This window comes from Engystomops pustulosus, chromosome 2, assembly GCF_040894005.1.
Source record: "Engystomops pustulosus chromosome 2, aEngPut4.maternal, whole genome shotgun sequence".
Taxonomy (NCBI): Eukaryota; Metazoa; Chordata; class Amphibia; order Anura; family Leptodactylidae; genus Engystomops; species Engystomops pustulosus.
Window position 1 is genome coordinate 209,329,033 of NC_092412.1, and position 15,644 is coordinate 209,344,676.

Genomic DNA, 15,644 nt, shown 5'->3' on the forward strand with positions numbered 1-15,644 from the left:
ATTGCTCATCTTCTGCAGTATACAGCCCTTTAGTAACTATTTTCTCCTGATTGAGGACAAGACGACTTGTTCTGTTTGAACTGCATGGGGGTAGAGGACATTGGCTTTGGTGTGTCATATAACACTGTTTATTGGAGCGGGCAATAATGCAACTTGTAGAATAACTAATTCCGAATTCAACAATATTTTGTCCCTTTGTATGCCAACACTACGCTTTGTTCAATTGAAGGTGATGCAACAGGATTTGGCATAGAGGTGGTGTGAAGTGGAAAAGAACTGCGATGCCTGACACGAGGCATTGCGATTGTTTCAGGGCTTGTACGCCAAAAAACTGTCCTTCAAGCCCTGATATCTTTCACCCACGGAATCTATATTCACATCAACCTTTCTGAGTCATACCTTTTTTTTCCAGTAGCTGTCCCTTCATTCTCGTTATGTTGGCTTGAAATTCCCAATAAAAAGTTTAGATTTAAAAAACGATGCACAAGACTCTTCAATGGCAGCTATCACCACATTGTCTGGTTTCTTGTACCACTGTTTGAGTCTTTTTGGTCTCAAATGAGACGAAAAAGTCCCAACTGAGACCAGAAAGTCTTATAAAGCAGACAACATGATGATTGATCTCCACTATAGTGTTCTATCAATAAACAAAACCTGTATTCTTGATGGTAAATGATAATTTATTCAGCAGCAATAGAAAACCAAACATTCCATTCTGGGGGGGAAAAAATCATGATATATTTACATTTTGTTACAAGAGCTCCACTTGCAAAAGTGATCTTCCAGCTATTTGGCCTACATAGTAGAACACATAATTCATATCCTTTGTACCCAACAAAACATGCATATTCCTGCACAGGATAACAATAAATGTCACAAGGATTCATGGGGTAAATAAATTACTTATAACAGAAATTTAAAGAGTAACTAAAAGTAAATAAAGAAGGGATAAGACTATCTAGGAACTATCTGTAAACGTTAGGGCACTATATTAGGCTTCTTCATTACTAATTTGCAGTGATATACAAGGCAGCTGATATTTCTTTATTAAAGTCTATTACAAATCTCATTATAATAACTTGCATTGTTTATAAAGGAGGTGTCTAAGTTAAATTGTATCTTTTTCCAAATTCTGATCAGAAACTAAATAAGGTATAATTACCTCTTGTTCCCCTGGCACCTGACACTACAACCAGGGGACAAAGAATTATGTAATTATCATGTTACTGGCTAGAGTTTGAGATCCCCTTTAACCTCTAACCCTAAACCTTTGCTTCCTTCATCAGTATTTATACATCCAAATTAAATCAGTACCTTCTTTCTGAAGTGCTAGGGTTGAAATGTTAGTTTCTTTCTCTCAGTCTCAAAAAGTGAGAAGCAACACTCAAAGAAGCAGAAGGCAAACGGTGATTAAATATGCGGACCTAAGCTTTCAGTTTTGTGGACCTTGTTGGGTTAAGAAACTATTCTTTTGGTAATGTTATATCTGGGAAGGTCAGAAGTTTAACAACAATTACAGATGGAAAAAAGTGAAACTTTTGCAGTTATTTTTTATAAATAAAATTTAAAATGAAAATATACCAGTCACTTTTACATTATGAAAGCTGAATGGCACAATAATATACATATAAAACATATTAAAGTTAATGTAACCTATCAACAAACTATGTAGAAAGTCAGGTGTGTGTAGAGGAGGAGTAACACTGTGTGTGTATATCTTCATTTTACAATGGCCTCCTACATAGAGATTCAGACACCTCAGTGAGCTTCTGTCTTGTTGCTTGCAAGACAATTCACTAAAATTTCAAAGTGAAAAGCAGATTAGGAGGGAAACTGGAGGATTGTATGAAGAGAGAGGTTTTTTTTTTAATGTGACCAAACACAAGAAAATTTGATGTGCACATTGAAGCATTAAAGGTCATATCAAAGATATGGGTAGATGACACCTTTTAGCAAAACCCAACACATAGAACATTACTAGCTCGTAAATTATAATCAACTTGATAACCATTTCCCAGAAATAAACAGGTATCCAAACAATCTTCACTCTAGAAAAAGAATATATGTATATGTAATCCATAAATGAGATATTCTGGAAAGCGGCAACTACATCCCTAATATGTTTTCCATTATCTACCTGTTGCGTACCTTTATTAGGCTCAGTTAAACTATAGCTTCCAATGTGTCTGTAACAGACTAAATGGGTGCACAGCACCTTATGTACACTGCTGCTCACCATTATTTGCACCCCTTCATTTTGGAATAGACTGTACAAATTCTTCATGTTGCAATTTTAAAGAAGAAACCAAAAAAAATGATATGCAGCAATAAAGGCCCCTAATAAATACTTGGTTGCACACCCTTTGGCAGCCTTCAAATGTTTCTTGTAGCTATCTTTAAGCTTCTGGCTCTTCTCACAAGGATTTTTTCCTACTCCTACTTTGCAGTTTGTTCATGCTTTTGAATGTTTTGAGTTTTATTTTTCAACTCTGACCAAAGATTTTCAATGGGATTGAGGTCAGGACTGTTTTCTTATACTGGGTAGGACATTTTGCTCTAAAATCTCTTGAATTCTTAGATTTCCTGATTCATATGATACGGTCAAGCCTTCCGGTACCAGACTCAGCAAAGCACATCATTATGGATCTTCCACCATGCTTAACTGTTAGTAGGGTGTTCAATTTCTTAAATCAAACCTACCTATTAGTAGGATTCCACTAACATTCTAAGCCCTAAACTTTCCCTAATCCTATAACACTTCTGACCACTTTTAATTTTCGACAAAGGCTGCTGGTGTGTGAAGTAGCCTCTCCAGGCTGTGTATGCTAAGGCTACTCCACGTCCACGTAGCCTGTGCTGTCCCACCTCCTTTTGTGTCAGCACACTCTTCATATACAACATGTGTGCACACCACCAGCTTCTTCAAGCTCTGCACATAAGCAGCCACTTCAGTGCTCACCCTGAGCTGGTGCACGGTATTTGATGCTTATAAGTACAATTTTAAAGTGGTAGGTTTCCTTTAAAGCTTCATTGCGCCATCTTTAAACAAACTGTTGCTTTGCCGAGAAGCTCTATTTTTATGTTATCTGTTCACTGATTTTCCCCGGAAGGATTGTGGTTTGTCAAGGTTCTACAAATTTTATGTAAAGAGTCCCAACAACAGTAAGCTTCAGGTTTTTCTAGTTCTTCCTCCATAGTTCTCTATATAAAAAATAGTTTCTCTTGCTTGATTTTTGTCAGGAGATATATGAGCAGGAATGTAGGTGAATGTAGGTGCTTGTTATATACCTGGAGCTTGATGAGCCAAATATGGCATTAATATGTGCAAAAATGCAAAAAAAAAAAGGCTTTATACTCTCTGCAAACAGCATTTAGAAACATGGCTTTTGCAGTATCCATCGTAACATTCTATCGTACCATTGTTCTTTAAGGAGCTGAGCTTAAAATCAAGGCCCTTTTAATAGGGCTAATATCGCAATGTCTTTAGAGGAATTAAAAGGAATTGGGAAATTCAATAACTGCAGCAGAATAAAAAATAGGTCCAATTTGGTAAAAAAAAAAATTGAGGAACAAGAGCGGGCCTACGACTAATAAGTTACAAGGTGTAAGCTTAAACTATTCATCCATCTCACAGGCCTAGTCTTCAAACATACATTAATATTAAACTTAATATATAAAATAAATATATAAAAATACAGTAAAGAGTGGATAATGCACTGAACAAGGCCTAAAACATGATTTGCTGTGTCAACGTCGTTCCCCATCTTGTTCTTTTCACTTAGTCTATGAGGGGAACAGTGACTTCTCTACTATATGCTCTATTTCAGCCGTGCTTGATAGTCCAAGGCAGCTACGTTCAGTGAATGCTGAAATATACAAGCCGCTAATATTCTCACATCTGGAGTGCAGGATTCCCAGTCAAGGCTCCTCATTTAATAAGCATAAGACACTCTTATATCTGATCCATAAAGTGCACGCTTCCCCTATTGGAAGTCCTTCTTAAAGATTTCTGTTTTGTATCATTGTTTTTGATGGATGGTCTTTCAGCAATTTCTTCAAGGGGCATCTCACCATTCTGAGCCATAAAGGAAACACCATTTCTCTCCTTTAAGACATTGCCTTAAAATATAGAAACAATGGCATCAGTAAGTTAAAAATAGACTAAATATTAAAAAATGTTCAATAAACAGTATTCACAATATTCCAACCCCATAGGGAAGAGGTTTTAATTGGTTGGGGTTGTATGCATCCTGGATGTACAAGGTTAGATCAGTTTAGACCTGGTCTGACCTGGCAGAGATTTTAGCTATAATTCTCTGAAAGTTTGCCAGCTGAGACTAGACTAAATACAGCAGACCTGTCTGAAAAAGAGCTTACTGCAAGCCTTATCCGGCAGAACACTCACAGACAAGGCAAAGAATACAAGGCTTACCATTTCCATTGGGATGCAGTGAGTACTCATTGTTCACTAGTAATGTTGTAGAATTGGTATTACTGGATGACTGAATAGAATTGCTGGAACTGCTGGATACTCCTTGTTTTGAAGTCTGTTTCCTTAGTTTGTTGGTAGCAGTTTTACTCCAATCTAAATGCAAAAAATACTATAAGTGAATGAGAAGCAACAATACAATAAACACAGTCTTAAAGTCTCTAGTATGGTTAGTAAGAACTAAAAATTAATCAGCAATAATGGCTAATGGCTTTAAAAACCACAGACAGTGTTAGATAGCAACCCTGGAGATCTGTATCTGTATACCTTTGCATATTTTGTTAGTAAAAGCAGGACTGTGAAAAATAATCAAGGATCATAACTAAATTTGGATCACTGAGAGGGAAGGGGTGTTCTCAGAATGCTGTGCTTTATGATCTCTGTATTGAGCTGTTCTATGCCCTCCCCTACTCTGGGCTAAAGCAGTAGTAGGCTTCTGGTTGAGTACCACAGCAATTACTCAGAGCAGAACCTTCTTCAGGCTCAAAGACTGCTGAGGGCCCTTGTAGCAGTTCATGCTTTACAGTCCTGCTATCAACAGCAGATATAAAAGTGGTAAATGCTATCATTACACCGGCCCTAAAAACATACCTCCCAACTTTTGAGTGAAAAAGTCCCTCCTCCTTTTTTCTAAACCACGCTCATTGCCTCGCCTGCAAGCATAGTGTAATATATACCTTAATGGTCCCTACATAGTATAATGCCCCCCTCCTGTCCACCATCCTCCTCTTCTTGTGGCCCCCTGTCCTCCAGCTTCCTCCTGTGCTCCAGCCTCCTCCTGTAGCTCATGTCCTCAAGCCTCCTCTTGTAGCTCCTGTCTTCCAGCCTACTCCTGTAGCTCCTGTCCTCCAGCCTTCTCCTGTATTTCTTGTCCTCCACCCTCCTCCTGTCCTCTACCCTCCTCTTCCTGTGGCCCCTGTGGGTATTAAAGAAAAACCTTTCTTATCTTCCCATTTTCCCCTGCAGCAGTCACTTCCTCTTCTCCCAGGCTCTGACTGCAACTCAGGGGAGGGGCTGGTCCAGGCCCCAATGCTTCAGCTTCTCTGTAGCTCTAATATACCGAACCATTAGGAGGCGGAAAAATGCAGGGGAGAGGGGAGCAGCCCGGGACAGCGCCCAAAAACCGTGACTGTCCCGCTGAATCCTGGGACCTTGCAGCCCTAGAGAGAGATGGCCACACATTTGCAAATCTTTGCAAATTGGGCTACCCCCAATTCTTAACAAAGGTCCTAAATGTGTCATAAATGCCTGAGAAAGGAATACCCAATTAAGTTGAGTGTATTCTTTCTGATCACCTATTTCAAGATGCATGCCCATAGTAACTAGTGTATAGCTACACTTCAATAGCCAGGACCTTAGGTGCTGTTTTAGGAATAGTGTTGATATCAATTTTATATATTTTTATAGTAGTTTGAATTAGTAAACTATTTGCAAAAGGAAAAATTTTATGTTTTTTTGTACAGTAAAATGATCGGTTTCTGGTACAGCACTGCTAGGTAATCTGTAATGAAATAATTTTGATTTTGCTTTCTTCTAGAAGTGCAGCTTCCCTTCCCCTTTGGTGTGTGAATTGCTTCAATGCGGGGGTGCTGATGTTTTCCAAAGAATTAGCAAGTTTTATTAACTTACCGGTATCTAGCAACAAAAGAAACTTAACAAAGTGGCATTTCTGTGTCCAAAGTGGGGCCCTGGGCAAAACTAAAAGTGGGTCCCAAAATAAAACTATTTTATGAACAGTCACAGTCAGTAAAAGGCTCCTTTAGCCCTGCACAATAATAACACTTTGCCTTATTATACTACTGCTTGTAACTACAATCTGTAATATGGGACTGCAGGAGAATTGTATAGGAGATAGACAGATGATATGTAGATTGATAATAGAAGATAAATATGAAAGACGATAGATTTATAGATAAATGATAGATTTATAAATGCAGAGATTTAAAGTAGATTATATATAGATAGCTAGATTAGATAGATAATAGGAGATAGATATGAGAGATAGATATAGTAGAAGAGATACAGACGATTAATTGATAGATGAATAGATAATAGATAGGTAAAAATAAATTATATAGATAGACAAAAAGCTAGATAGATAAATGTTAGTAGTGGTGTGTTCCAGGTTGTTTATCGGCGCCAAATGATAAATGGTTAGAAAGATATATGGATAGAAAATAGACAAATTATAGGTGATAGGTAACTAGACAGATACATGATCTTCAGCCGGGCATTCAACCAAGTAGTATTAAAGGAGCAATACAACCTATGCCCCACAAGTCCACATGCAGGGGGCCCCCTCAGAAGGGGTCCTGGGCAAATGCCCAGTTTGCAGCCCCCTAATAATGGCCCTGTTTGTTCCTGGTACTGCCATGCAAAAGTCATTTTACTGTGTATGTCCCAAAACCATTGTTCATATGGAAAATTTTACAGTCATACAAAGAATTGTATATGAGAAGCTAGCATATTTAGTGCAATAAAATAATTACCAGAGTTTTCTGCCAGCCTGAATTTTCCACAGCAAAGATAACGTCTCCATTGCTTGCGGACATTTTCCTTTGCTACACAGTAGAAGAAAAATATGAAGAACCCTGGAAAAGAAAGACAGCGCTACTTATTTCTTCATATAATTTATTATATTTTGCAGCGCTGTACACATATTGTAATGTAATTTTTTTGGACTTGATAAAACACACACAAGATTTAGTTATCTAAAAAAAGAGAAAATATATTTGACACATTTGGTCACACAAAAGCACAGCACACTCACATGGACACATTTAGCACTGCTACACACATTCACATGAACACACTTACACTTCTTCACACATTCCCACAAACACTCAGCACTGCTACACACATTCCCATGAACACACTCATCTCTGCACACACATTCCCACGAACACACCCTGCAACACACATATCAGCAATTTACCCGATTTTCATTACAGCGGTCAGGAGGGTCTGGCAGTGCTGGATCCTCCTGACCTTCTCACTGTAAGACACAGCTACTTTTTAGAAAGATTTTACTGTTGTGGGCATCAGCCCTAACTCTTCGTAGCAGTTTTGCTCATAAGTCCCATGAACTTTGTACATAACATCATCATTTATTATTGTTAAATTAGTACTTCCACATTAGGGCTTTTTTTAAAACAGAAATCAGTACAGATTTAGACTACCGTATATGCCGGCGTATAAGACGACTGGGCATATAAGACGACCCCCAACTTCTGCCCTAAAAATATAGAATTTGGTATATACTCACTGTATAAGACTACCCCTCTCCCAAATGAAAAAAAGTCTGCTTAAAACTTTGCAAAACAAACAAGAGAGCAAGTGTCTGGTGATCATAACTGTAAGCTGCGATATTAATGAAGATCCGACATGCTTCTGTAAGTGCCGCCTGTGACCCCCAGCTCTGTGACGCCGACCGCTATGACAGGGCGGCTGCATTAGCATACAGCGCGCTGCCCTGTCAGCGCGTACTAAGCCTCTTCTAATGACTGTGAGAGGCGGACTGCCGCGCATGCGCGGCGGTTCCAGGAAGCGGCTCTCTGCGTGCTGACGGGGAAAAAAAACACCTCACACAGTGCGGCCCCCGTATATCCGGCGTATAAGACGACCCCCCACTGTAGCCATTATTTTAAGGGGTTAAAAAGTAGTCTTATACGCCAGTATATACAGTATTTTGTAATCTAACGGCAAAGTTTATGTACATTTTTCAACCTTTAGAATTTTTTTCACACCCTTTAGATTTTAGTTTTTCTCTGGATGAGAAGAAAATATAAGTTCTTTCTTTTATCCTTTCAAGCTACTCCACTTTATTTTATTGTTTGTTGTATGTGATAGGTAGGGCCCTCTATTTTATTTAACAGAACATAAAAGGGAAGAAATCTGAAATTAACAGGAATACTTTGTAATGGGCTCAAATGGCAGCCTCTTATTCACATATAAATACTAGGTGGGCGTAAGGGTGCATTCACACGCTGGCATACCGCCATGTGCTGGAGAGGAGGTGGCCCCTCGTTCATCCATAGGAAACAGCGCCGCATGGCCGCAAAGCAGGGAAAATATAGAGAATGTTCTATCTTTTCCTGGTGTGCAGCGCAGAACGGTGGGACACATGTGTGGCCGCCACTGCCGTCCATAGGGACATATATGCGCTCGCAGATTTGCATGTACGTCCCCGCAGACGGCCGTGTGAATGAACCTTAGGCCGTGTGGTAGTGCATGCGAGTGAGTGCATCCAGCCAGCCCGAAAGATGGAATTATGGATAACGAATCAGCAATGATTTGCATAATTTCCAAGGATGAATGAGGCAATTAGGAAAAGCAAATAAAAGAACCAACGAGAATTCTAAAAGTTGTCCGCTGCAGAGCTCCATGATCCAATTGGAATGGTAGAAAATAAACATGTGACAGGGTCCTTGAACAAAAAATCTCTTGATTAATAGACCCACTGAGTAACTCCCTGTACATTATATGCAGTCTTATAGCAGATATATGCAATCTATCATTGTAGCATGTTAGGCTATGTGGTGTTCAATGTACTGACCTTGTAAACTGTTGAATATAGTGAACAGGTACATGATAACCGTTCTACCAGGGCCAAAGGAAAAGAAGCCCAAGCCCCACGTGATGCCTAGTAGAAAGGTAATTCCTGCTACACTGCGCAAGTCTTGGAGGGTGGTCTTCCTCTGGTAGCCCAGTTGTTTCTGCTTCTTGATGCGACACAGCTGTATGAGGACTACTACGAACATGCTGACATTCAATAGGAATATTATAGCAAAGTATCCGACTACTGTGATCCAGAACACAGTGGTATCAACCCAGCAGCTATAAGGGAATACAGGTGTAAAAGTGAGTTCTAAATACAGTGCATTTATGTTTTCAAACATGAAGTAAAATTTACTGTTACAAGGCAATTTTGTTTCACTCACAGACAACACAGCCTGTGAGCCTATCATTCTACAGATACATGAAAATATTATATTAATATTCTCTATCCTAAAAGACAGCCAACAGAAATTTATGTTAGTAGTGCTTGTTTTCTGCTGGCAGGCCCCTAACTCATAGCCCAAAATTGTCTTTAAAGGGAACCTGTCATCAGGATCACCAATTTTCACCTTATAACAAGCCTTTTTAATACCATTTCACAATCTGCCAGAGACTGGCAGCCTTGCATAGATGTCCAGATTGGGAATTTGTATTAAAAAGCAGATTGGGAATTACTATTAAAAAGGCTATGGGAACATGTCATTAAGTGAAAATTAGAAATCCGGGTGACAGGTTCCCTTTAATGAAGTTTATGTGAGATAACATGAAATGAAAAGGTGTTGGCGAGAATGTTGAAGGTGGGTTTGTAGCTCGCTTATTTATAGAAGTCCCACAGCATGTGCCATAAATGTGTAACAGATGGCCTCTCTGTTAAACAATAACTCCTATGGTATTACTTCTCTTATGTTCCAGTAAAAGATTTCTATAGAATACTATTTGTTGCACAAATGTATTTTTTGTGGTATGTAAAAACATATTTGTGGCTTTTTAAAAATGTTTTTTTAAATGCTGTAAGTGCAACATAAATTTATTAAAGTAACACTTCTTTAGGCTTTAAAAAACATCCGTCCAGATGCAGTCCTTTGGCACCACATAACTGCTCCTCTGAATTTACCCTTAAAGGGGTTATACCTAATTTGTTTTATATATAACAATCTGATTGTTTCATTCCACTCCAGTATTCCCATTCACTGTATCTAAGAGTTCTGGAAATAGCCAAGCACAGTGTCCAGGCAATTTCCTACCCTCCCATAGCAATGAATGGAGAGCCAGGATGCATGCTTGAACTGCTGATTCGTCAATTAATGAGATTGGCCCCCACTGATCAGATTGTTATGTCCTTTTGGGTGGGTACCCAAATAGGGGGATAATCAAACTTGGCAGAACCTTTAAAATGAAAACTACAAATGTAGCCAAATAAAAGCATAGTATCTCAACTTACAAATTATCTGTGGATCCATTTGGATATTTATCACTTTCTCTGAGATAATATAGGTTTTTGTTGATTGCAAGTATTATTGCCACTACCACAGCAGGAGTTCCTGGTATGAGACATAATTAAAATGCATCATTAAATACATTCAAACTAATGGAAATGTGCTCTGAAGTAACTGCGTGGAATTGAATATACTAGTATAATAAAAAAATTTGTTTGAAAAATCAGGCACTGTTACCTTTCTCAAATCTGTATCTATTTAAAAAATCTGAAACCTCTCTGTATAAAATCCATATACATCAATGTATATCAATATGCACATATATAGCATAAAACCAACATCTATTCCATGGACCAGTCCAATCGAAAAAAATAAAAAAAATTGTAAAAGAAAAATGAAGTATCATTTTTATATAAATATTCATTTTTACTTTTTTTTTTTTTTACTTTTTTTTAATAACAAGTCCTGACATATGTGTATATTTTCCTGTCTATCTCTATTACCGACAGGACATTTTCTATTGGACTGGTCCATGAAATATATGTTGGTTTTATGCTATATATGTTAATATTGATGTGACCGCAGATTCTAAATGTAGATTTTGACCAATGCAATGCTACATGACTTAGGGCAGCCATTTTTGAACTATACTTTCTTTTATTGCCATGCTTGGAATGACTGCAAGATTGGCAATATCTATATGTACACCAGTCTAACTTTACATATTGAGTGTCTTCAGTGAATAGAATACATTGAATACATCCCTTCTGATGTTTATGCACTGCAGACTGTATAGCTTCAGGTTTATTACCCTCCAATAGAACATCAGACTTAAATAATACATACCCCATCCAACAATGCAGAACTTTAACATGTATTTCCTCACATAGGTATTAAAGACCTTTACAAGAGACAAATACATATGGAAAGCTTCAAGGCCCATCCAGGTTATAGAAACCAAGACAAAATAATGCAGAAAGGCGGCAACAGAGATACAGAGTCCAGGGATTTCTTTATACAGTGCAATCCAAGGATTCAGTAGGAAGGTGAGGTTTAGGCACACCAGGGCAGCACAAAGTTGAATTAAGATTTTAGATGGATAATCCCTCCGAATTTTCCTAAAAGAAAAACACACAAGTATAAAAAATGTCTGCTATACACAATAGTTTTCATATTAATACATATAGACATTACACATAATAATGGTAACCACCTGTTGGAGTCATCACAAACAACACAGGCATTGTAATTTTATTGTGTAATGCTTCCCGTGTGGTAGAAGACTATGGGAATTATTAGGAACCTCTCTGTGTCTGTGTCGCCCTTTTTTCTGGTGTAGGAGGACCTGAGCAGACACACAGCAGACACAAGGTCTATTGAAACACTTTCTTTTTCATCCCCAAAGCTGTCAATCACCTAACAACGATCCCCAATATGTATAGGTTTTTCTGTTTTACTACCAGTTAAAAAAGGCTGTTGTGTTGTCTGCGAGCCATGCAATAACCTTTGTATTTTTTCCATACAGCTATGTGGGTGCTTGGTTTTTGTTGATGTCTTTATTGGTACCATTATGATATATAAGCTATTTTTTATTTGTTTACTTGTTATCCAATATTCTGGTAGACCAGATGCACAAAACATTACTAAAGGCACAGTTGATTCAACAAAATGATATATCATCCAGCATTCAGGCTGGTCATTCCAGCAAGTTTGACTGATCCAACGGTTTATCTGGATGGATCTAACTTATGAGCTTCTAGAATTTGGGGAGACCTTAAAGCAATGATCAGTTATGCAACTACAGAGCAGCACATTTGTTACTTACTCAAATACTATGTAGGTTATGAGAGTCACAGACAGGAATATTGCAGAAAGACCACATCCAATATATGTGATGAAGGTCAAAATTAACAGATCTTCTGGATTTATAGGGGAATTGGGAGACACATTCTGAAAGGCACAAAGAAAAAGCAAAAGCACAATGTTGAATTCTAAAAAAAGATGTTCCAGGGGCATAGCCCATAGGACAGTTCTAGATGGGTTAATGTGAAATATTCAAGTTATGGTCATATTATAATGTAATATAGATTTCTTACCATCAATATTGCAAAGCTGGTTAGATGGTTACATTTACAGACTGTTTCACTTTCTGTTGTGTTTGCAACAAAGCAGCCATCTGATGACCAGCCACCACTTCTATCTGTTGACAATATTTAGGTTATTTAGTAAAAGGAAACAAAATAATACAATTTTATTAAGTCATAAACACAGTTAGGCTCTTCCTGCCGTAGCTTGGCACGCTGGTGAGGAGGAGGGTTGAACGCTTCCCTACCCTCTTCATAGCGATGCATGGCACAGGGATGTATGGACACTTGTGTGTGGAGCCGTACCGCTACCGGAGTACCAAAGCCGTCTATGGGGACGTATATGGATAGATGTCCCCACACGTCCAGTGTGAAAGGGACCTTAGACTGATTCTGATAAACAATGTAGATCCTGTAGGATTTAATATAACACTGAGCTGGAGCAAAACACATGAAGCAAAAGTAAAACTTTATGCTGTGACCACTCATTGTCCGAATTTAGGAAAAACCTGTGGGGCCTGAGACAGGGATGGCAAGAAAGCATATTAACCTTGCTCCAGCTGGTGTGTCACTGATAATTATCGTTTTGGCTATTTTAATCCCTGGAACAAAGAATGGCCAGATAGGGTCCTGTGACCCTTCAGACTTTCCTGCCTGGTTCAGCAGCTGCAGAACAGTTAAACCAGAATGACATGGGAGTTGTAGAAGAATAAGTACACTTATTTTTCTACCTCTACCTTGGTAAACCAGTGGGTTTTCAAGAATGCTTTACTTAAAGGACATCAAAATGAAGCATGATACACCAGAGACACTTACTCATAGATCCAGGCGCCATGACTGTGAAAATCTTCTTGCATTTGTTATCCCTTCTTCCTACTAAAATATACTTGTATAATTTTGCTAATGAGCCTGAGGGGCTCTGGGGGGTGTTACCAGAGCCCTTCATTGATGTCGTTTAACTTGCTGTTACAATAAACAGAGCAGGTCTATCATTGTGCTCTGTAATCATGCTCATTGTAACAGCCTATGAAAATATACCACTGAGGGGCTCTGGAAACATAAAAATAAAAGTTTATTTTAGAAGGAAGGAGGCATGGATAACAAAGACAAGAAGATTACCACAGTCACTGTGCCTGGATCTATGAGTAAGTGACCCTGGTTTATCCATACTTCATAAGATGGTAGATGTAAACACAAACAAAAAAAACTTTGAGAGGCTTCAATTCTTAAAACAATCCTAGGCCTAATAGACACATATGGGATATCACTATGCTTACTGCAGTATCTTGCAAATAAATATCTGGGTTTGTCAGGCCTAGAGAAAAAATAACAGAGGACACACATGTACATTATTTTACTAAACTTGTTCTTGATTGGAAACATCAAAGTCTGGGTCTGTTACTTATCACCCTGCCAAGTTGTCTCATAGTGTACAGTAATGAGAGATTGATATCTGCCTCAATGTGGAATACTTACTGTTTTTATTAAAGTCCCAAAATACACAGTTCCTTGTATCCTGTGGAAACATAAGCAGAGACTTAATATTTTATCATGTTATTTCCTTTGATGACACAATAAAATGATTGATTTTAGAAATAAACCCTCAGTGACCTCACAGCTAATCCTGTCTGTCTTAACTTCATAGGCACTGCATTAGAATACAATTGGAATGGTCTGGTATTGATCAGGACAAGCTGGGCAGGGTTAGTACAGGGATCAACATATACCTATGTATTACAGATTACTTTGTTCACATGTACTATACCTGGTATTTGAAATGGAACTCCCACAAAGAGGTTTTTTTTTTGTTTGGGGTTCCACGGTAGGACGCATGGATCTGAAGCTAAGCTAAGTTTTCTTTTTAATGAAGGATACTGTAGATAAAATACTATTTAAACTATTGGTGGCGAACCTATGGCACGCGTGCCAGAGGTGGCACTCGGAGCCCTTTCTGTGGGCACCCAGGCCTTCACCCCAGCACAGAATTTGCTAGACGTGACTCAAGCCATACTCCTGCAATCCAAGACCCATGGCTGTCTTGGATCACAGGAAGAAGGCTTAAGTGCTACGCTCAGTGCTATTTTAAAGCAACACCTCCTTGGCTGCCAGGACTACACTAGAAGCGAGAAGGTGTGGACAGAGATGGATTATCGTTGGAGCTCCTGCTCCGGGTCCCCTGATTCTTCCTCTTCAGGGGACTCTGGAAGGAAGCTATAATCCAAATTTCTCCATCTTCTTTCTATTGTATTAGTGTCCTCAGGACGTCAATATGGTTGAAACTTGTGATACAACTGGGATCAATAGGTTACTGCTTTAATTGACCCGAGTGAAGTTGGCCCCCCCACCTTGTTCAAATCAAGCAAAATTGGTGTCAAACATTTGTGCTACGTTTGTGCTGGTTTGTGCAGCAGAAAATTTCATTTGTGCCACTATTGTTTTTAAGATTTTAATGAAAGTTTCCAGAGGTCATCAGAGGTCAACCAGCCCCACCACATTGCCCAAATCAAACAAAACTGGGACCAAACAATTCTGCTACGTTTGTGCTGGTTTGTGCTGCTCAAATTTTTGTTTGTACTGCTTTTGTCTTGAGTATATGAACAAAAAATTAAAGTGCAAAAGTTCAACCAGCCCCCCCACATTAACCGAATCAAACAAAACTGGTGTCAAACGTTAGTGCTACGTTTGTGCTGGTTGGTGCAGCAACAATTTTCGTGCCGCTATAATTTTTAAGGTATGTTAAGATGTTTAAGGTGTTTAGGATGAACTGGTAAAAAACACACCTAGTGACACTTATCTGGCTTGATCACCAGGGGGAGCTAGAAAACACATTGGGGCAGATTTATCAAGCTGTCTGAAAGTCAGAATATTTCTAGTTGCCCATGGCAACCAATCACAGTTCCCTTTTAAAATATTCATGAGCACTGGTGAAATGAAAGCTGAGCTGTGATTGGTTGCCCTGGGCAACTAGAAATATTCTGACTTTCAGACAGCTTAATAAATCTGCCCCATTGTACTTTGGAAGAAATGAACTCTAATGACCTCTGCAAAAAAAAGTATGAATATATTAAAAAAGATAGC

At 38.6% G+C, this 15,644-nt stretch overlaps 1 protein-coding gene across 4 annotated transcripts in view; it reads right to left on the reverse strand.

Annotated features, from left to right (window-relative positions):
- Positions 1–665: 665 nt before the first annotated feature.
- Positions 666–15,644, reverse strand: part of ADGRG2 (adhesion G protein-coupled receptor G2) — an 85,686-nt gene continuing 70,707 nt past the window's right edge. For all 4 annotated transcript variants that reach the window (XM_072137952.1, XM_072137950.1, XM_072137951.1 and 1 more), the window contains 9 exons: positions 14,043–14,082; positions 12,579–12,682; positions 12,308–12,432; positions 11,329–11,600; positions 10,488–10,587; positions 9,045–9,325; positions 6,979–7,080; positions 4,433–4,585; positions 666–4,119 (listed from right to left, as the gene is read on the reverse strand). In XM_072137952.1, coding sequence (XP_071994053.1) covers positions 3,953–4,119; positions 4,433–4,585; positions 6,979–7,080; positions 9,045–9,325; positions 10,488–10,587; positions 11,329–11,600; positions 12,308–12,432; positions 12,579–12,682; positions 14,043–14,082 — 1,344 coding nt within the window. In that variant the 3' untranslated portion in view covers positions 666–3,952. The remainder of the gene's footprint in view (positions 4,120–4,432; positions 4,586–6,978; positions 7,081–9,044; positions 9,326–10,487; positions 10,588–11,328; positions 11,601–12,307; positions 12,433–12,578; positions 12,683–14,042; positions 14,083–15,644) is intronic.